The 22889-nt window shown below is 42.1% G+C and overlaps 1 protein-coding gene across 1 annotated transcript; it reads right to left on the reverse strand.

The window, feature by feature from the left end:
• Positions 1–4921: 4921 nt before the first annotated feature.
• Positions 4922–5905, reverse strand: LOC102287617 (putative MAGE domain-containing protein MAGEA13P). The gene has a single exon (XM_005896903.3). The coding sequence runs from the start codon at positions 5903–5905 to the stop codon at positions 4922–4924; it is 984 nt and encodes a 327-aa protein (XP_005896965.2).
• Between the last annotated feature and the right edge of the window lie 16984 nt (positions 5906–22889).

Genomic DNA, 22889 nt, shown 5'->3' on the forward strand with positions numbered 1-22889 from the left:
CTGAAGAATATCATTTAAAAATAGCATGATTTATTTATTATGAGCTCTGACAAGAGACACATAAACAACATTCATAGTAATGAATGTGATAATTATAATTCCTTCTCCTCAAATTGCCCATATACTCTCCTTTGTATAAATATTGGATCCAATCATATCATGGAGAATATGATTTAGATGTAAATGTAATTTTACTTTTTGAAATACAAGTTAATACTTTTTCTGGAGAGAAGGCTTTAAAAAGGAGATGGATTCTTATCTATGCAGCACTGTCTTTGAAAATGTGAGGGAAGTTGGATGGCTACACATAGCTTACTAATTGGATTGCATTTCTTTTTCTTTCTAGTCAAACAAGCAGTAGGCAAGCCAGAGGCTGGGTAGAATTCAGCAAGAGGTTGATCAATTTTTTTGCAAACAAACCATCTAAAGGATATGTATTTATTTTTGGCAGTCAAAATCAGATTTAAAATATTTATAGTTATAAAGGTAATTCATATATATTTCCAAAATGTTGGAAAATTTTAAAACCATGAATAAGAAAATATAGAAATCATTTATATTTCCACTAGTAGAGAAACTAAAGAGCCTCTTGCTGAGGGTTAAAGAGGAGAGTGAAAAAGCCGGTTTAAAACTCAACATTCAAAACACTAGGATAATGGCATTCGGTCCCATCACTTCATGGCAAATAGAAGGGGAAAAAGTGGAAGCAGTGACAGATTTTATTTTCTTGGGCTCCAAAATCACTGCAGACAGTGACTGAAGCCATGAAATTAAAAGACGCTTGCTCCTGGAAGGAAAGCTATGACAAAACTAGACAGGGTATTAAAAAGCTGAGACATCAACTTTGCTGACAAATGTCCACATAGTCAAAGCTATGGTCTTTCCAGTAGTCATGTGCTGATGTGAGAGTTGGACCACAAAGAAGGCTGAGCACCGAAGAACTGATGCTTTTGAATTGTGGAGTTGGAGAAGACTCGAGAGTCCCTTGGACTGCAAGGAGATCAAACCAGTCAATCCTAAAGGAAATCAACCCTGAATATTCATTGGAAGGACTGATGCTAATACTGAAGCTCCAATACTTTGGCCATTTGATGCAAACAGCCAGCTCATTAGAAAAGTCTCTGATGCTGGGAAAGATTGAGGGCAGGAGGAGAAGGGGATGAAGGAAGTTAAGATGGTTGGATGGCATCACTGACTCAATGGACATGAGTCTGAGGAAACTCCGGGAGATACTGAAGGACAGGGAAGCCTGCCATGCTGCAGTCCATGGGGTTGCAAAGAGTTGGACATGACTGAGCAACTGAATAACAGTAGAGAAATACATTGCTGACATTTTGCTGTATATTCTCCTAGTCGAATGTATGTCTGTATTAACATAAATGTGCCCCATAGCCTTTCAATACTAGTTATAATGTGAATAAGACTGAAATTCGAGGACATTTGTCATGCCTTGATAATTTAGACTTTAAATTTGGATTATAGAACTTCTGCTTCTGGCCACAGTGGAATGAGAGGAATGGAACTCATACCTGATATACCTAAAAATCCAAATAAGAAAAAACTTTCAATTTATTGGACATCAGGTCATGAAGGACACTGATCTCTAAGAAATGGAAAGCAAGTGAATTAAGTCCTACAGTGCCCCAGTTTACACCTGGGTAGATAATGCAGGCCAATCCTCTGTCCTGGACAACCTGGTGGCAATGAAGACCAGCAGTCATAGCTGCAGGACACCCACCTTCTAGTGTCCCAATAGCTCAGAAAACAAGGGAGGCAGCCTGAGGCAGGGACAACATCTGGATCATTTTTCAATGCGTGCCCATGCCTAGCCCTTTAGCCAAAGAGTCTCTGAGGTGATTAGTCCCAAGGATTGCCTCTCCAGTTGCCCTCTCCTTGTGACTGTGCATCGCCTTCCACTCTTCACAGGTGTCCCTGGCCTGTCTCAACTGGTAGATGTCGGTCCCCAACCCCACTCACTCACATAGCCCTAGCTTCTATGGAGGGGTCCACTCTACACAAGGGCAACACCCCAGCCTCCAGCAGGCATCAAGACAGCTTCCAGCCCAGGGACACTGGCAAGGGTGCCCTGCACCCCTAGAGGTGTCAAGAAACGTAGCTCATCCAAATGATGGAGGGTAGCAGCTGTGCTCTTTCCAACAGGACACAATGGGTGGTGGGGAAGTGAACGGGTGGTGTCTGGTACATGGCTGGTCCACTCCTCCAATTGACTTACCCACTCAGACCACACTGAGACTTCCAGCTGGTCACAAATGCCAATTCCCCAGCCTATTCTTTTTTTTTAAATTAATTAATTAATTTTAATTGGAGGCTAATTACTTTACAATATTGTAGTGGTTTTTGCCATACATTGACATGAATCAGCCATGAGTGTACATGTGTTCCCCACCCAGAACCCTCCTCCCACCTCCTTCCTGATTCCATTCCTCTGGGTCATCCCAGTGCACCAGCCCTGAGCACCCTGTCTCATGCATTGAACCTGGACTGGCGATCTATTTCACATATGATAATATGCATGTTTCAATGCTATTCTCTCAAATCATCCCAGCCTTACCTTCTCCCACAGAGCCCAAAAGTCTGTTCTTTACATCTGTGTCTCTTTTGCTATCCCGCATATAGGGTCATCGTTACCATCTTTCTAAGTTCCATATATATGCGTTAGTATACTGTATTGGTGTTTTTCTTTCTGACTTACTTCACTCTGTATAATAGGCTCTGGTTTCATCCACCTCATGAGAACTGATTCAAATTCAGTCTTTTTAATAGCTGATTAATATTCCATTGTGTATACGTAGCACAGCTTTCTTATCCATTCATCTGCCGATGGACATCTAGGTTGCTTCCATGCCCTGGCTATTGTAAACAGTGTCCAGCCTATTCTTACAAGGCATTCAGTACCACCCACCCAGGTTCCCCACCATCTCTTCTTCTGGCCCCTGAACTCTGGACTCAGAGAGCCCCACCAGCCTGCCTGGGCCTCTTCTGACTTGGTTTTGTAGGTGGTCTATTTTCTGGACTCTGGCAATTGCTCTTGCCAGGATGCTCTCAACGACGCTCACTGACTGATTGTGTCCTGTCTAATCTTTATCCCTGGCTCCTGGTCATTCTAGCTCATTGCTTGCTTCTTGAAACAAAGGGGAAAGGTCCTGCTGACATTAAATCCTGCCCTGAGGAATCCCTTTACTCAGGACTTCACTGCCTAAATCCGTCTTTATATGGGTGAGAAATTAAATTGATTTTCTGCTTAACCTAATGAGAAAAGGGGAGATACAAATTAAAATAATGTTGATATATTTGGGGCTGTTCCACTGGGAGCAGGGCACAGTCTTCAGAGAAGAGGACTTGATAAGCTGATTAGCAGGCCACATTCCAGAGTTGGACAGAAGTGCACATGAAGGAAGACCACTGGAAGGGTGTGTAATGCAAGAAAGTGCCAGACCCCAGGACAAAGTGTCAGCACCTAGGCACAGTCAGCTTTCAAGGAGCCCTGGGGCTCAGGCACAAGGACCAGAGGTAAATTAAGGCAACACACAATCCAGAAATCCAGTTTAATTCTCATCATCACCTTTCTTCTTTAGTCCTGCTTTTAGTACCTTGGCCACAGGGCCCTTCTTTCTGTTGCCATGATGCAGTACTGGGAAGAGAAATGAACTAAGAGACAAAAGGTCTGCCTCAGGCTAGGAGGAGTGGAGAGAGCCTGGATCTCAGTGAATTCAGACCAGGAATCCAGTCCCAGCTTTTTCACTTACTGGATATGTGATACTGGGTCCATGGACAAGTGGCCAATATGAGCCTTAGGTTCTTCATTTGTGAAGTGGGTTTAACAAGCCCTGATTTGTGGGACTGTCAAGCACGTGGCCTGGCATTTAATGGACCTTTAATAATAACAGTAATTCTAATATGATTTTGACCCTAAACTCTATCATTCTCCTGGGATTGTGTGTGTGTGTGTGTGTGTGTGTGCGCACACGCGCTCACGCGCATGAGTGCGCTCCATGGCATCTCAGAGAATATACAACACTCTAAGACATAAAACAAGTGAGCCTCAAATGTTGCTTTGTAAACAAAACTCAGTAAATTTTCCTTGATAGTAGGTATAATCTTTAATTTGGATATTAGGAGGTCTTCCCCAGCTGAATGCAACTCAAAACCCCCAGAATTTGAGTCAAGGACTAACCCTTTCCTTCCTCCCAACGGCTCTTCCATCCAAAGGACTATTTTCATCCATTTCACCCCTAGCAAAGATCTAGCCCTTGCTTAGGGTTGGCCAAATTACACTAATGATAACTTATTAATAATTAAATGTCTTTTCAGTGCCATGGGCTCTGTTTCTCCCAGTATGGAAAAAGTGCCAGCCTATGGGCACTGCTTCAAAGAAATATCAGCCTTTTCTCAGGAAATCCTTTTAGGTGATGTGTACAGAACACCGAGTTTGTACACTGTATTTAGTGGTGTGGCGACAGAGGGCAGGACATCTTCCACACCTTCTCCAGGTGGAGAGTGGGCTCTGTTTCTCCGTGATCCCAGAGGAACTGCCAGGGGCAATTTTCCATTCTAGGCTTTTCTTTCACCTCTAAGACCCACCTGTAAGCATAAATAAGCCAGTGAGCCAGGACTCTTATTTATTAGAATTTAACTTCTCATACATTGTTTAATTAGCCAAGCAAATCTAAGTGTATATCTTTAACTTTACAAAACAGCAGACAAAAAGAGATATAGGATTCTTAGGATAACTGCCTTTTACATGTTTTTCTTGTTTCTTGATCCCATCTATTTTACTGTTGGGCTCTTGCAGGTTTCTAAGGAAATTCCTATTCCAATGCCAGGTTTAACAGAATAGAAAAATACTTATTCTAAAATTGGACAGAGGACAATAAGTATGTGACCAATGTCATTTATGAACCTAGACGCTGGCCATGGCAGAAGTAGCATCCCCAGCGGCAGCTCTCTCTTTCTCATCTCTCAAAGCTTCCTCATACCAGTATGGGAAGGAAGTGGGGTCAACCCCATTGACCTTGGAAAAAAACTTCAGGATTTTCATCTTGCTGGTTTCAGCATGGGCCCTTGGACCCCACTGGAATTCATAGCATGGAGGATCACTGTTGGGCACCTGATGGTACTCCAGATACTTTTCCTCCACCAAATCTTTGGTGATGAGCTTCTTGGGCTCCCCGTAGATGAAATCCTTCTGCCCAGCACACACCCCAATCATATTTAGCACTTTCCAGATTCTCTCCTCAGTAGCACGGTTGCCCTCCATGAAGATCACACCAAGGATATATATCAGGAAGCCGGTCTTGGGCATGCTCTGGCCGTCATTCAGCATCCCATCGTAGGTGAGACCTAGTGTCTTCTGGAGCACATAGGAGTGGCTGGTTGGGTCCACTTCCTTTGCTTCAATGCCGAAGACAATCTCCATGCATTCACAGGCTTTGCTGAAGATCACAGGGAAGTGATCCTCATGCTCTTTCATGACATTCTCCAGTATTTCTGCCTTTGTGACGGGCTCCTTTGTTACATATTTGACCCTCATCAACTGTACCAATTGAGCCAACTTCTTGTTTAGCACATCACTGAGCAAGAACATGGGAGCCTGGAAGCTGCTTGGACTCTCTTCTTGGCTGCTGCCCTCATTTGATTTGCTCAGTGGAATGGCTTTGATGGTAGTGGAGGAGAAGCAGGCCCCCTGAGAACTCTGGGGAACACTCTGTGCCCCAGTAGTAGGCACAACCTCTGGGGTGCCTTGGATCAAAGAAGAGAGCAAGGAGGCAGTGGCCTTCTTCTCCTCAGCTACAGGAACCTGTGAACCCACCAGGCCCTGAGCCTCTTTTTCAGCCTGAAGGCCTACTTGAAGCTTGTGGCTCTGACTCTTCTGACTGTGAGGCATGGTGATGCTGTTGAGGGTGGCAGGCAGAGGCGTAGGCAGGAGGTGGTGATTAGAGCTAGTTGATCTGAGGAAGAGAGGAAGAGTGTGAGAAACTCAACCCTGTCAGCTCTGACCAAGGCTATCTTAACAGATCTTCCCTTAGATAGTGCTCAGGGTAGGGATGTGGTCTCCTGTCTTCCTGACTGATCTGTGCCCTAAGAATCCCCAGAAAGCTCCTCAGGGTGCAACCAGCCGGCTTAGCCTGCAGATTCCAGGCAAGACAGCAGAGTGTGCAAGGTTGGGCACTGTGGTGTCCCCTCTGTTCTGGTGTGGCAGACATTCAGGGACATCACCTTGACTGACTCCTGGCCCTGTCTGGGCTTCTTCTGCTCAGCTTACCTGAGGACACACATTTCAGACCATGGTCCTCACCCCCAGGATGATGTGAATCCCTATAAGAGGAGCTAAGGGACACCTCAGGCTGCAGCTGCAATTACAGTCCTGCCCCCAACTCAGAGTGCTGACAAGACGGGGAAGGCCAGACTTTGTGATGTCCTCACTGTTCCAAGGTGGATGGTCCCATTAATGCCAACTGAGAGGCCTCATCTTTCTCCTGTCCAGGCAGGCCTGCACCCACCCCTCTGCTGCTCTGAGACAAAACTCTCAGAACAATAGTTCACATTCCTCAGACCAAGAGGAGGAAGTGAGGGAGGTGCCACATTTGGCCACACCTGCCCAGAGCCTCCCTGGGGTGACATAAGAGCTGGATTAACTCTGGGGAGCCAACTCTCCTGTAACAGGGGGTTCACGGGAGTCCTTATGTTGAGACTTGTAACTCCTCCCTCTGCTGACATGAGGTAACCCTCCTGAAACTAAGGTCTCACTTCCCTGAGATAGCAGAGGAGAAAGTGAAGGGGCACCACACTCAACCACACACCCTGGGTCCCTGATGGCTGAGAGCAGGGGCAGGGAGGCGTGGGCCCCATCTGTTCTTCAGTAGCGGGTCCACTCCTCCAGTAAACCCCTGGCAGAGCCTGAGACTCATCCCTCTGCTGCACTGAGCTTTGCAAAACCAGCAGATGGGGGGTGCATTCTTCCCCTTCTCACCTGCAGCTGCACCCTTGAGGCCCAAGCTCTGCCTCCCAGAGACCAGACAAGGGAGCGGAGCCGGGGTAGCGGGGTGGGCAGCACAGGGCACTGAAGCAACCCTATTTGGGAGTCTACTGTGGCTGATGGCAGGAGTGGGACGAGGCCGGAGATCCATCTCTCCACAGTGGAAGGGCTTCCCTCTCCTACCTTTGGAGTCCTTGTCTCCACTCCTGCTAAGGCTGGGGCTCCTCCCTCTGCTGACCGGAGGGTGAACCTCTCAGACCACGGCAGCCACCTCACAGGGACTACTGAAAAGGCCAGAGGCCAAGAATCTGCCAGACAGGCCTGTGGGGTCTCTGGGGCCGGCAGCAGGGACAGGGCAGTGTCTGCACAACTCTGTCTGCGTCGGGGTTCCTGTCGGGTAGAAACACTCCTTTCCTCGGACTAGAGAGGGTTTCTGTGGGGCGAAGACCACCATGTCTGAGCCGCCGGGGAGTGGGGAGGTGTCCGGAGGATGGAGGTGCCTCCCTGGGCCTCTGACGGTAGAGAAGAGCAGGTCTCTCTGGGTCTCCTCGACCTCTCAGCCCACCTGGAGCCCACCGTTCCTTCATCCTGCAACCACCATTGCCCTGAGGTGCCGGAGACAGAAGTCAGAAGACAAAGAGGGGTGCAGCACTCCCTAGCCCTGGGAGCTAGGGCATCATGGGCCCCTGGGTCCCCATGGAGTTCCTCTCAGCCTCACAGGGCAGGATCCTCTGCATCCTTACCTCCACGTCTCCCACCCTGAGTCCCCCACCGACAATGCCACTGTGCCTCAGTTCCCTGGGGTGGAAGTTGAGACACATCCAGAACCCTTGCCTGAGGTCTCCCAGGGACGAAGGCAGGGGCAGAGCATGCCAGAGCCAGGGGCTGAGCGGGCCTGCTCTCCTCGCTCTGAATACTCACTTTGAATCCAACCAACCTCTGGCGGGGCCTGGACTTCTTCGTCTGCTGCCCCTCAGAGGCACCTTGCCGGGAAAACCCCACAGGTTTCACCTTGACCGTGGCACTCTGTGAGCGCCCTGCCTGGGTCCACCTGATGCCTCACCCTTCAGATAAGGAGCCTTCCCTCCCCAAGAAGGGAGGAAAGGGGAGCCTCCACCTGACAGACTTGTGTGGGGGTTCATCAGAGCTGATTGCAGGGTCAGGGGGCTCTGTATGGCTCCCTGTGTGTTCTGGGTTGGGGTCACCCTCATCTTCTCCTAGGCCTGCATCCCCTGCCTTCAGAAGGCCCTTCTTGCCCAAGATGCCTATTGCAGAAATTAAATGGTAGGGTGGTGGCACCTTTTCCTGACATTCCTGCTTGGGGTCTTGGGTATGTTTCTGTGGGAACCCTCTGTTTGGGATGGGCAGATAATTCAGCCCTCCATAAGGGTACTGGCAGGGTCTGGGAGTCCTTCCTTGGTTGACCTGAGTGCTCCCTCAGATCAAAGCCCTCACCTCCATGTAAATTTATCTCTTTTGCTGGTGGAAGGCAAGAGTCTGCCACATCTGACTATCTCCCAAGGTCTCCCAAGGCTAACAGCTGGGGTAGGATGGGCCTGGGGACCAGTTTTTTTCTGTGGTGGGAGTTTTTAGTCCTCTCTTAGGATCATCACCTTGACTCCTATCACTAAGTTAGCCTTCTCCCTCTGTGGGCCAGAGTCTGTCCATATCAAATCAACTGTGGAAGACAGCCACCCAAGCCTGTCGTCCTGGAACAACTTTACTGAATTCGTTCATTATTTCTAACAGTTTTGTTGTTGCTGCTGAGGTTTTACAGTTTTCTGTGTATATGATCATATCATTTCAACTTGAAGAACTGCCTTTACTATTTCTTGTAAGGCAGGTCTAGTGGTGATGAGCCCCTCACCTTTTTTGGTCTGAGAAAGTCTATATTGCTTCTTCATTTCTGAAGGAGAGCTTTGCCAGGTGTAGAATGCATGTGAATGTATTTCATTATTTCCCTTTTAATGTCCATGGAATCAGAAGTGATGCTTCCTACTTCATTTCTGATATTTGTAATTCTGTCTTCTTTTCTCTTGGCTAGCCCAACTAGAAGTTTATTAATTTTATTGATCTTTCCAAAAAACCAATTTTGTGTTTCCTTGATGTTCTCTATTGTTTTCCTGTTTTCAATTTCATTGATTTTTTTTTACTCTATTTTTCTCTCTGCTTTCTTTACAGTTTTGTTAAGTTATACTTCCATTTTTATTTAGGTTAAAATATATATTTTAAATCTCTTTGGGCTTTTTTCTTTAACTTACAAATTATTTAGAAGTATGTTATTTCATTTCTAAATATTTCAGAGATACTCTAACTACCTTCTTGTTACTGATTTTCAGTTTAATTCCATTGCGGTTTGTGAACAAACTTAGTATAATTTCTATTCTTTTAGGTATGTTTAATGGTTCTGAATTTGCTCTATCTTGATAAATGTTTTATGTCACTTGAGAGTAATATGTATTCTGTTGTTGTTGGATGGAGTATTTCATAAATGTCAAGTAGATCGAGTTGATTGATAGTGCACTTCAAGTCACCTGTTTTTCTACTGATTTTCTGCCTTTTTGATCTATCAATTACTTCCAGAGTGGTAGTGAAGTCTCCAAATAAAAAAGTAGATTTGCCTATTTCTCCTTTAATCTCTATCAGATTTTGCTTCATATATTCTGATACTTTGTTTTTAGTTGCATATGCATTTAACATTTCTATATTTTCTTAGAGAATTGACTTATTTTTCACTATGTTATGCCTCTCTGTATCCCTAATGATTTCCTTGTCCTAGAGTCAAAAACAAAAACCAAACGAAAAAAATTTTTTCCATATCTTTACTTTTAGCCTACCTGAATTTTTATCTTTAAAATGAATTTCTTGTAGACAAAATGTGATTGAATATTGTTTTATATCACTTTGTCTATCTGTGTCTTTTAACTTGTATATATAGATCATTCACATTTAAAGTGATTGTTGATATAGTTGGATTAATGTTTACTATTAATATATTTGTAACTGTTTTCTATTTGTTTCATTTATTCTACATTTCCTCCACTTTTTCTGCCTTCTCTGCTTTTATTTGAGAATTTAATATGATTCCACTTCATCCCCTCTTTTAATTGATCTATATCTTACTTCTGCTTCATTGACTACAGTAAAGCCTTTGACTGTGTGGATCACAACAAACTGGAAAATTCTTCAAGAGATGGGAATATCAGACCACCTTACTTGCCTCCTGTGAAACCTGTATGCAGGTCAAGAAGAAACAGACAGAACTGGGCATGGGGCAACGGACTGGTTTCAAATTGGGAAAGGAATACATCAAGGCTGTATATTGTCACCCTGCTTATTTAGTTTATATGCAGAGTACATCATGTGAAAAGCCAGGCTGGATGAAGCACAAGCTGGAATCAAGACTGCTGGGAGAAATATCAATAACCTCAGATATGCAGATGACACCATCCTTATGGCAGAAAGCAAAGAAGAACTAAAGAGCCTCTTAATGAAGGTGAAATAGGAGAGTGAAAAAGCTGGCTTAAAATTCAACATTCAGGACAGTCCTAAGATGGCGGAGGAATAGGACCGGGAGACCATTTTCTCCCCCACAAATTCATCGAAAAATCATTTGAACACTGAGCAAATTCCACAAAACAACTTCTGAACTGGCAGAGGACACCAGGCACCTAGAAAGGCAGCCCATTCTCATTGAAAGGAGGTAGGATAAAATATAAAAGATAAAAAGAGAGACAAAAGAGTTAGGGATGGAGACCCATTCTGGGAAGGAAGTCATGAAGGAGAAGTTTCCAAGCACCAGGAAACCCTCTCACCGGCGAGTCTGTGGGGGAGTTTTGGAATCCCAGAGGGCAACATGACTGGGAGGAAAAAAAAAAAAATACCGCACAGATTAGGCACCTAACCACACCTCCCAGAGAAGAAGTAGCCCAGATGCTCGCATCCACCAGCAGCGAGCAGGGGCTGAACAAGGAGGCGTGGCTGCATGCTTAGGGTAAGGATGGGGCCTGATTGCCCTGAGGACAATCTGAGGGACCTAACATGAGATAGCAACCCAAACTGTGGGATTGCCAGAGAGAGAGATAGAAAGAGAGAGAGAACTTTCCTGCAAAAAGCTCTAAGGCACAGCCTGGCCCATTCACAGAACAAAGGATTGAGTGAACACCAGAGGAGAGCTAGCCAACTGCAGACCAGTCCCTCCCCCACTGGAGGCAGGGAGGCAGGTGGGCAACAGCCAGACCCAGAAAGTGAGGGGCAGTCTCGGCCCCAGAGATGGCATCCTCCACTAAACTGTGAGCAGGCTCCCAGTTGCTAACCAAGTTTTCCTGGGATCCTGGATGGTTGACATCTGCCAGGAGGTTCACACTCAGAGATCAGTTCCCCATGGCACACCTGAGACGGCGCTCTCACTGTGCACCCAGGAAACCAAGGGGTTGGGACCGCGGAGGTGATAAGACGCACAGCCCACCTGGGAGAGTGTGCTCACCAAGCACCTGGACGCCTGAGCTGCTCAGACCTGGGAAGGGCACAAAACGCAGGCCTAACCAAGTCTGTGCCTTTGTGGAGTACCTGAAAACCTGAACCTGAGCGGCTTAGACCTGGGAAGTGCATGCAACCCAGGGCCCGCTTTAGATGGTTCCCCTGCAGAACAACCTGGAGCCTGAGCAGTGTAGACCGGGAAAGCACACATGCCATGAGCTGGGGCAAACCGAGTGTGGTCCATACACTACGAGCTCTCTCCACACACAGTGTTCCTCCCTCCCCACAGCACACCTGAACAAGTGAGACTAAATAAGTGACCACCTTCACCCCCTTGTGTCAGGGTGGAAATTAGACACTGAAGAGACTTGCAAACAGAGGAAGCTAAAATAAACAAAGAACAGGGAACTGCTTTGGAAGTGACAGGTGCAACAGATTAAAACCCTGTAGTTGACATTGACTACATTGGAAGGGGCCTTGAGAAGTATAAGCTGGAACAAGGAACTATCTGAAACTAAAGTGACCCCACACTGTCCTCAACAGCTCCAGAGAAATTCCTATATATATTTTACTGTTATCATTTCTTAATTTTTAATTTTTAAAATTTTAAAGTTCTTTATTATTCCTTTAATTTTTGTTTTTATAACTATTACCTTGCAAAAAAAGACCCCATTTTTTAAAGCAAATTTGATACATTTTAAAAATAATTTTATGATTTTTTTTTAATATTGTATTTTTGAGAGTCTAACCTCTACTCTAGATTTTTAATCTTTGCTTTTTGGTATTTGTTATCAATTCTGTACCTTTAAGAATCCAATCTTTGGTACCCATTTTTACTTAGGAGTGTGATTACTGGCTTGATTGTTCTCTCTTCTCTTGACTCTCTTTTTTCTCCCCCAGGTCACTTCTATCTCCTCCCTCCCGCTTCTCTTCTCTACCAAACTCTATGAATCTCTTTGGGTGTTCCAGGCTGTGAAGAACACTTAGGGAACTGATTACTGGCTGGATCTGTCTCTCTCCTTTTGACTCCCCCTATTCTGCTCCTGGTCACCTCTATCTCCCTCCTCCCTCTTCTCTTCTCCACATAACTCTGTGAACCTCTCTCTGGGTGTCCCTCACTGTGGAGAATCTTTTCACCATTAATCTAGATGTTTTATCATCAGTGCTGTATAGATGGAGAAGTCTAGAGGCTACTGTAAGAATAAGACTGAAAGCCAGAGGCAGGAGGCTTAAATCCAAAACTTGAGAACACCAGAAAACTCCTGACTCCAGGGAACATTAATCGACAAGAGCTCATCCAAAAGCCTCCATACCAACACAAAAACCAAGCTCCACCCAAGAGCCAACAAGTTTCAGAGCAAGATATACCAAGCTAATTCTCCAACAACACAGGAACATAACCTTGAGCATTAAAATACATGCGGCCATAAGTCACACCAAACCCATAGATACCTCAAAACTCACTACTAGACACTTCATTGAACTCCAGAGAGAAGAGATCCAGCTCCTCACACCAGAACACAGGCACAAGCTTCCCTAACCAGGAAACCTTGACAAGCCACTCATTCAACCCCACCCACAGGGAGGAATCTCCATAATAAAGAGGAACCACAAACTTCCAGCATAAAGAAAGGCCACCAAAAACACAGCAACCTAAACAAGATGAAAAGGAAGAGAAATATTCAGCAGGTAAGTTCAAGTTCAAGTTTGAGTTCAGTCGCTCAGTCGTGTCTGACTTTTTGTGACCCCATGAATCACAGCACGCCAGGCCTCCCTGTCCATCACCAACTCCTGGAGTTCACTCAAACTCATGTCCATCGAGTTGGTGAACTGAACTGAACTGAACTGAACTGAACCGAACCTAGTTACCATACTGTATATTATATTACCAGAACTTGTTCCTCTTATAATTGAAAGTTTGTATTCTTTGACCACCTTCACCCATTTCCACATCCCCCTTCCCCACCCTACCCCAGCAACCATCAATCTGTACTCTGTTTGAGTTCATTTTTTTTTTCAGATTCTACATGTAAGTGAGATCACATATTATTTCTTTTTCTCCATGAAACATATCAAATATGTTTTTTTAATTAACAGTTTCCATAGTTTATAATATTAAATATTTTTCATTCATTTACATTTACCTTCAAATAACACAAAGCTGCTTCACATATAATATATGTATTTTATTAAAGAGCATTCCCAATTCCTTCCACCCATTCCTTCTGACATTGCTATTATATTCATATTTTATGTATATGTTATAATCACCCAGTACATTGTTAGTAGGCAGTTATCAGAGCATTTAAGAATAGGAAAAATAAATCATTTTATTTCTTTTCCCTTTTCTCATGCTCTTCCTTTCTTTATGTAGATCTAAGGTTTTGATCTGTATTATTTTCCCTTCTGTTCAAGGAACTTTTAACATTATTTTTTTTGCAAAATGCATGTATGGGCAATGAATTCCCTCAGTTTCTTGTTTGTGTGAGAAAGTTTATCTTCTCTTCACTGTTGAAGAACAATTTTGCTGGATATAGAATTCTAGCTTCGTGAATTTATTTTTTTTCAATACATTAAATATTTCATTTCACATTCTTTTCTGCATAGGTTCTGATGAGATGTCCACTGTAATTCTTGTATCTGTGTATTAGTTTCCTAGAGTTGCCAAATTACCACAAACTGAGTGCCTTAGAACAAATTTATTTTTTCACTGTCCTGGAGGCCAGAAGTCTGAAACCAAGGTATTGGCAGGACTGCTCTTTTCCCCAAGGCTCTGGGGCAGAATGCTTCCTTGCTTTTGTTTGTCGTCTGGTGGCTCTAACCTTTGAATTGGGTCATGACTCCAATCTCTGCCTCTGTTTTCTCCTGACCTTTTCTTTTAGTTATCTCCTTTGTGTATTCTGTATCTTTTCTTATTTTTACAAAGACATTTGTCATTTGGTTTAGGGCCCATCCAGATAACCCAGGATGATCTCATCTTGAGATTCTTCACTTAATTATATTTGCAAAGAACGTTTTATCCAAATAAAGTCACACTGACAGCTACTGGGGGTTAGGAGTAACACATCTTTTGTGGGACCACAGTTCAATCTACTAAAACCTCTTTCTCTGTAGATAAGTTGTTTTACCCCTCATTATCAGTTATTTAGATCTTCATTAGTTTATATCCACAGTGATATTTAGTTTTTGGTATATAGTTTTATATACCTTTTGTCAGATTTATCCCTATGTATTTCATATTTCCTGATAACTACTTTAAAATTACTATTTTTCATTTAAGTTGGTAATTATTCATTGCCAGTATGTAAAAATAAAATTTATTTTTGTATATAGACTTTGTATACTGCAACATACTAAATTCAAATACTGGATTTTGAAGCCTTTAAAAAAAAGATTGATAAAGTGTTCTATATACACTATCTTGGAGTCTGAATAATTTTTACATCTCTCTTTCTGATCTGGAGGCCTTTTCCCCCTCCTGTTGCACTGGATTGAATCTTCAGTATGAAGGCGAACAGTGCTTCCCTGCTCTGGGTGAGCACATCAGTTTTAGATAGTAGCTCCTGAATGCAAACACCCAAGAAAAATTTTCAGCATGTGAATATTTGCCACTCACCACCTGCAGTGAAAAAACCTAAGCCTAGGTAACACTTTTTGAGTTGAACATAACCCCCTAGATTTAAAACAAGAATAGGATACTTAGTAAGGCAAATTTAATTCACAAAAGCCTTGAGAGAATGAAGGTAGTGATTTCAGGCTAGAAACAGAGAACTGAGAAAAACTACGTGACATTGTGAAAATGAGGAAGAATGGAAAAGTTGCATATAAGGGAAATTTGTAGGGAGAAAGTGAGACAATTCACATATCCGCTGAGACTTATATATTAAATATAGTCACATTACATTGGAGGGATTTTAGATAAGACATCCAAAATAATAGGTCATGCATGGTGAAGGGTGGGAGAGAAAGAACAGAATGAGCCACTGAGTAGAGTGGCTGTGATGAAAGGCTCGGAGAAGACACTTTTTCAGGCATGTTGACTGTCAGAACTGATTGTGGGAATGAGGAAAAGTGAAAGTTCATTTTGGGAAGGCTGTTTATAAGTGCTAAAAATAAATGTTCCCATTCTACAATTAGAGTGTTTTGTCTTACAGGGTCCCCTTACAACCCCACACTGAGGTATCAAGAGTGGTGCTTTTTAATGTTGAAACCACCCCAGAGTTACTACTGCTGGGGAAATTCCTTGCTGACTAAAGAAAGCCTAAGAGTATGGTTCTTCATTGTCTTGGGAGGGATATATAGGGAAATAACAAAAAGTGTTCAAGCATTCAGAGAACTGAAACCTTTGCCATTTGGCTCTGGTGAAGTATATAATCAGTTTTAGCGTGCACCTGAAAAGGCAGAACTGAAACATTCACGAATCACCATTCCAAAGTTTTCGTAAGTTTAAAATCTAAGCATTCTATCTTACTGAATTGGGAAAGTCTTTAGTACTTCTTCAAATAAGATAGCCTAACATAGTTATATCAAGCTGAGAAACATGCTTAACAGTGGGAACCACGTTAATTAAATAAAGCTTAGAAGAATGTACTATAAAAATGATGCTCTCACCCTGTAATGTTTTTATGAAATTCAGACATGCTTCAAATAGAAAATAAAACTCTAAACATAAATAAACATACATAACCTGTATGTAAACCTACATAACTTTTCTATTCACACCCTCCAAGTTTACCACTGTGAACAATTTCTGTATATTCGTCCAGAGAATTTAGCTTGAACATTTTTCCATGTTTTAATTTGCACCATCACTTTATTTTCATTGACTGAATAATATGGATCTTTAGGACTTTTTCAGGTTTTTATATTACAGATAATATGACAATAAACACCCTTCCATCTTAGTGTACTTTACATAATGGTTTTTGTAGGATACATTGCCATAAATGAAATTGCTCAATCACAAACTTATGCACCGACTTCCCTTGTGGCCCAGTGGTTAAGAATCCGCCTGCCAGTGCAGGGGACATGGGTTTGAGCCCTGGTCCCAGAAGATTCCACCTGCCGCAGGACAACTAAGCCCCTGTGCCACAACTACTGAGCCTGCTTGCTGTGGAGCCTGTGCTCTGCAACAAGAGAAGCCACTGCAATAAGAAGCCTGTGCACCACGATGAAGAGTAGCCCCCATTCTCTGCAACTAGAGAAAGCCTGCTTGCAGCCACAAAGACTAACTTTATAAATTAATTAAGTAAAAAACCAAAAAATTATGCACACAATAAACTTTAAAATGTATATACACTTTACAATTTGTTAGTTACTGTCATATTTTCCTATAAAATGGTGTCAATTTATATTCTCACAGTGTTCAAAAACACTTGTTTCCCTTACATTCTTGCCAACACATTTTAATTTTTGCCAATATGACTGGAGAAATTAGAGTTTTAATTGCCTTTTACAATTATTAGTAAAGATTGTTTTAAATGTACATTGGACAGTTTTATTTCTTATTCCTTGAAGTGTTTGTTTCTTGTCTTTGTGGACCTGTAGTTCTTAATATAACATCAACAATGATAGGTAACATCTTTAGAGCATCTGACAATGTGCCAGGAATACTTCAAGTGCTTTATATATTTATTATTTAATTCTTCAAGAAAACCCAAAAGGGAAGGCCATACATTATCTCTGTTCATTTGACAACATAACTGAAGTACAGAATGGTGAAGTAACCTGCCCAAGGTCATATAGTAAGTGGCTGCATTGGAATTTGAGCCCTGGGAGTTTGACCCACAACTTACTCTCATAACTGGAATTACATTGAATTTGTAGGTTAATTTGGCAAGAATTGGTATCCTTACTCTGTTTATGTATTTGTGGCTTTCCTGGGTCCCTGTTGCTGTGCATGGTCTTTCTCTAGCTGTGGTGAGCGGGGACTGCTCTCTAGTTGTGGTGCTCCTCATTGCAGCAGCTTCTCTTGTGGAACACAGGCTCTAGGGTGCACTGGCTTCAGTAGTTGAGGTGCAGCGTCTCAGTTACCCCATGGTATGTGGAATCTTCCCGGACCGGGGATCAAACCTGTGTCCCCTGCATTGGCAGCTGGGTTCTTATCCACTGCACCACCAGGGAACTCCAATATCCTTACTCTTTTCAGTCTTCCCATGACCACTTATTCATGTTCTCCATTTATTTAGATTTTTCAGGTAACTTTCAATTAAAATTTTTATAATTTTATATGTAATGGTCTTGCACAACTCTTATTGGACTATTTCTAGGTATCTAAGATTTTTGTTGCCAGTATAAATGATACTTAAACACTTTGACTGCATTTATAATTGTTGCTAGTGTGTAGAAATATCAATAAATTTTTTTTACATCAACATCACTTTCAGCAGTGTATCTGAACCCCCTTATTAGTACCAAAATTTTTTGACTCTGTTCTCTTGGTTTTCTATGTAGGTAAACTTGTCTTAATTAATACTAGTCTTATTTTCTTCCTTTCCAAATATAATAACTTGTTTTTTTGTTGTTGTTGTTTTACAGTGCTAGGAACTCTAGTGCAGTGTTGAATAGGTAGGATGCCAGTCCATTTCTTAATAGTTAGACACGTATAGATTCACAAGGAACATAGCCATGTTAAAAGTATGCTGAGGGCAGACTTCCTGGTGGTTCAGTGCTTAAGACACTGCAGCGGGCAGGAGTTGGAACCCTGATCAGGGAATTCCTGCATGCGGTGTGGTGTGGCCAAAAAAAAAGGTATGGTGAAGGCTTGCAGTTAATACATCTGCTACCAGTTATATAACATTACTATGTTTAAGTTACTATTCTAAGTTCTTTATATGTGGTAGTTCATTAAATCCACCTAAAATTCTGTGAGGGACTAGTATTACCTTTATTCTGTTGTTGAGGAATTTAAAGCACAGGGAGAATATGTGACTTGTTCCATGTCACGTGGCTAGTAAGGGATAGGGTCCACATGGTGAGGTTCTAGAGTCCATCCTTTTAACTATTATGCCAGGCTGAATTAAAATTCTATTCTAATACATTTACTTTAAATAGCAGATGGAACTGTAATGTCACTTGCCTATAATAAAATAACAGCTAGTGTGGGTTACATTTATTTTGAGGTTGTGAGAGAAATGCAAACCATCTTAAATTATACATATATGGAAATATAAAAATAGGTCTACACTAATGAGTTAATGTCTCCATCTTCTCTGCCTTTATAATCACATGCAGACAAAGTGGGCTGGGTTCTCCAATAAGATGAGCAATGAAATACAAAATGGTCATTTAAAGTATAACAATGATCAAGGAATGATGGCTTAGCCATATGTAATAGTAAATAGTGTGTTTTTCCCCAAAGAGTTTGTAATCAGGACTTTTACATACAAAGTCTGATTAGTTTAAGAAGACTTACACTGATGTTTCCAAAATTGGTGTGAGATCACTGGCAGGTCTTTTTGTTCATGTATAATTATATTTGAGTAGTATTTCTAAGGTAGAGAGAAACATTTTCCCAGTCAGAGCCAGTCAGAAGTGAAATGCCAGTGCCCCTGGTATGAAATAGGGCCATCTGATACCTCTGTAATGGAATAGTAAGTCAACAACTAACAATGTGAACTGGCTCATAGGAACTCTGAGTCATACCATCCATTTATTTGTAAAACTGATGAGTGAAAATGAATGGGTAAAAGTCATCCAAGTTTTGTTTTCATATATTTCCTCTGTAAACACAGTTATGATTTCTAAATACATAGGTGACATTTGCTATCACAGTGAAGTGTAGCACTTCCCAAACGAATCTGATACTAGTGTCATGAGCGATGGCAATAGGGGTTTTTTTTTAAAAGGAATTCAATTATCAAATTAATTAAGCCTGTGGCACCCCACTCCAGTACTCTTGCTTGGAAAATCCCATGGACGGAGGAGCCTGGTAGGCTGCAGTCCATGGGGTCGCTAGGAGTCGAACACGACTGAGCGACTTTACTTTCACTTTTCACTTTCATGCATTGGAGAAGGAAATGGCAACCCACTCCAGTGTTCTTGCCTGGAGAATCCCAGGGACGGGGGAGCATGGTGGGCTGCCATCTATGGGGTCGCACAGAGTTGGACACGACTGACGCGACTTAGCAGCAGCAGCAGCAGCAGCAACCTACCCTACAACTTGATCATACTTCTCTCCCATGTGAGATTATTTGGGATGTGGGTACAGTCATCTTGTATCAGCCCAATTTCAGATATCCATGTCCTTTTTCATAAAACCTACTTACAATAAATATACCTTAAGAAGAATGAGTGTGTTGTTTGTACTCATATTTTATAAAGATATTTTTGCCCTAAGAGAAAAGACAAATGTAAACCAGTAGTAAGAATACTGTGTGATAAGTGATTGACTAAAGCAAATAACAACATATATAACAGACAATGGAAACAAATCTTCTGGGGAATTTGGGAAGGTTTCGTAGAGATGGTGGCCCTCAGACTGAGAATAAAAAGATGAATAGGAGTTTTCTAAGCAGTCATGGGTTCTTGCTCATACATGGTATGCTTAAGCGGGCTGGTGAGGGGCAGAATCAGATTTAGGAGGAGGGAAGACAGGCTGCACAGGGTGTCAGTCTATTCTGGGTGCTAAAACACTCAAGTGTTAAATATTAAATAGTGAATGACACCAGTTCATTCATGCTTCTATCTACAGTTTTTTACATAACTGCAAAATGGAAATCAGATCCCCTTTGACTGAAATATTCAGTACTTCAAGTAGAAATAAAAATATTCCTGGTGGTGCTGACTTGTCATGGTTGAACAGTTTTTGCAACACACACATGCAAGTTGCAGGTTCCAACTACAGGCAGATGACACAACTAAACCCAAGACCAGTCAGAGGACAGTCACCTAAATTCAGCAGCAAAGAATAAGACTATTTATTTGGAATAAGAAATTTTATCCAGTAGCTACATGTTAAATGGTTCACTATGCCTCCCAGGAGGTTGTCAGAATTTGGAAATTGTATGGAATAAATTAATGTCATAAATCCTTTAGCTTAAATGTAAAGAAGCATAAAAATTTTATTATTAGAAAATTCATATCTTTCCATCCTCACTTTAAAATATGGCTGAGGAAGTATGTCTTTAAAGAATATCAACTTGATGGGGTGCCAAATTAGTAGCCATCCAGGGAGTACCACTTGTTATCATTCTGGCTCTGAATATAGGGGAATAATGAGAGATGAGGCTTCAGAGATCAGCAGGGGACAAATAACTAGCAGACCATATAAGCAACATAAAATATAAAATTTATCTTATGTGTCATTGGGATCCACGGAAAGGATTTAGCTAAGAGATTGGTGTAATCCCATTTATGTTTCAGACAAATCACTCTGCTAGTCATGCAGAAGATAGCCTGAGCAGAGAGAGGAGGGAGCATGATTAAAGGCAAGAAAACTACTTAGGACGCTGCTGACATAGTCTAGGCCTGAAATGATGAAGCATTGAACTAGGCACTACCTGCAGAAATGAAGGGAATATTAGAGATTCAGAATTATTTTCTAAGAGGCAGATGCCACAAGACTTGGTGGCCGATTGGGGGTGGGGGATAAAGTGGAGTTATGAGTCCAGAAAGACTTATTCATCCATTCATTTCAAAAATATATTAATGTTCTGTGCTGTGCTCTGCTAGAGTGCTTCAGTTGTGTCTGACTCTCTGTGACCCTATGGACTGTATCCTACCAGACTCCCCTGTCCATGGGATTCTCCAGACAAGAACACTGGAGTGGGTTGCCATGCCCTTCTCCAGGGGATCTTCCCAACCCAGGGATTGAACCCATGTCTTTTCTGTCTCCTGCATTGGTAGGTGGGTTCTTTACTACTAATGCCACCTGGGAAGCCCATTAATGTTCTACTTTGTTCCAGAAATGGCTTAGAACCTAGAAATCTGAAGATAATTAAAACATAATCCTTGTTTTAAGGTGAAAAAAGTAGAAGTGCATATGAATAATTATAAAAGAACACGATGGGCTATTGTAAAATTATGTACAATCTACAGTGGGGCAGGAATAGGAGGAAGTGTTTTACTCTACCTGGAAAACTTGAGGAAGGCTTCAGAGAGGTGGTAGCACTTCAACCAAGTGTTCAAGAATATATAGGAGTTGGTTGGATGATCACAGATCATCCTGGTAAAATCATTCCTGAAAGAAGGAACTGTATGTGCAAAGGCTCATAAGTTTAAGACAGCATGACTGTATTTGGGTACTGAAACTTCACATTTTTCAACCTGACAGTGTGGGTGAATGAGGGGGCGAGAGATGAGAGAGGCCATAAGCAATGAATAAGAGATAAGGGTGAAGAGCTAGAACAACTAGGTCATAAAGTGCACTGGAAAAGCCCACGCTGAGGAGTGTGGCCTTGTCAGATGAAAAACTAGCATCGTCTGCATCTCATTCTATTTTTTAATTTTGAACTGAAGTATAATTAATTTACAATGTTGTGTTAATTTCAAGTGTACAGCAGAGTGATTTGTCACATATATATATATATACTGGGTTGACCAACAAGATGTTACAGAAAAAATGTGAATGAACTTTTTAGCCAACTCAATATAAATATATATAAGACAAATGTATATATAAATAATTTATAATATATATAATATAAGTATTTTTTTCAGATTCTTTTCCTTCATAGATTATTATAAGATACTGAGTATAGTTCCCTGTGTTATACAGTAAGTTCTTATTGTTTACCTATTTTATATATAGTAGTGTATATATTAATCCCAATTCTGTATCACTTTAGAAATGATTCTTCTCTTTTTACATAAATATAAAATTTCATTTATTTATTTTTGCCTCTGCTGGGTCTGGGTTGCTGTGCACAGACTTTCTCTAGTTGTGGCAATTGGGAGCTACTCTGTAGTTGCGGTGTGTGGGCTTCTGATTGTGGGGGCTTCTCTTGTTGCAGAGCATGGGCTCTAGGCTGTGTAGGTTTGGCAGTCGCAGCTTGCAGGCTCTAGAGCTTGGGCTCAGTAGTTATAGCACATGGGCTTAGTTGCTCTGCGGCATGTAGGATCTTCCTGGACCAGGGATCGAATTTGTGTCTCCTGCATTGGCAGGCAGATTCTTGGTCACTGGACCACCAAGGAAGCCCTGATTCTACTCTTTGAAACAGAGTTCTGCAGACAAAGTTGATCCTGTTTTTTTGTGTGTGTTTCTACAGTCCCTACTGTTTTCCCACTTATCATACTTGAGTCAAACTGAAAAAGTTTGAATCCTGGGTCCATCGCCACTTATTATTAAACCTTGGGCAAGTCATTTTACCACTGATTCTTTTCCCTGTTCTGTTAAATGGGGATATTAATAGTACCACCCACATTGGGTCCTGGTAGGCATTAAAAGCAAAGAAGGCGATGGCACCCCACTCCA

This window comes from Bos mutus, chromosome X, assembly GCF_027580195.1.
Source record: "Bos mutus isolate GX-2022 chromosome X, NWIPB_WYAK_1.1, whole genome shotgun sequence".
Classification (NCBI taxonomy): Eukaryota; Metazoa; Chordata; class Mammalia; order Artiodactyla; family Bovidae; genus Bos; species Bos mutus.

Excerpts from the sequence above, each read along its gene's own strand:
- LOC102287617 (XM_005896903.3), bottom strand. The coding sequence starts at position 5,905 with ATGCCTCACAGTCAGAAGAGTCAGAGCCACAAGCTTCAAGTAGGCCTT.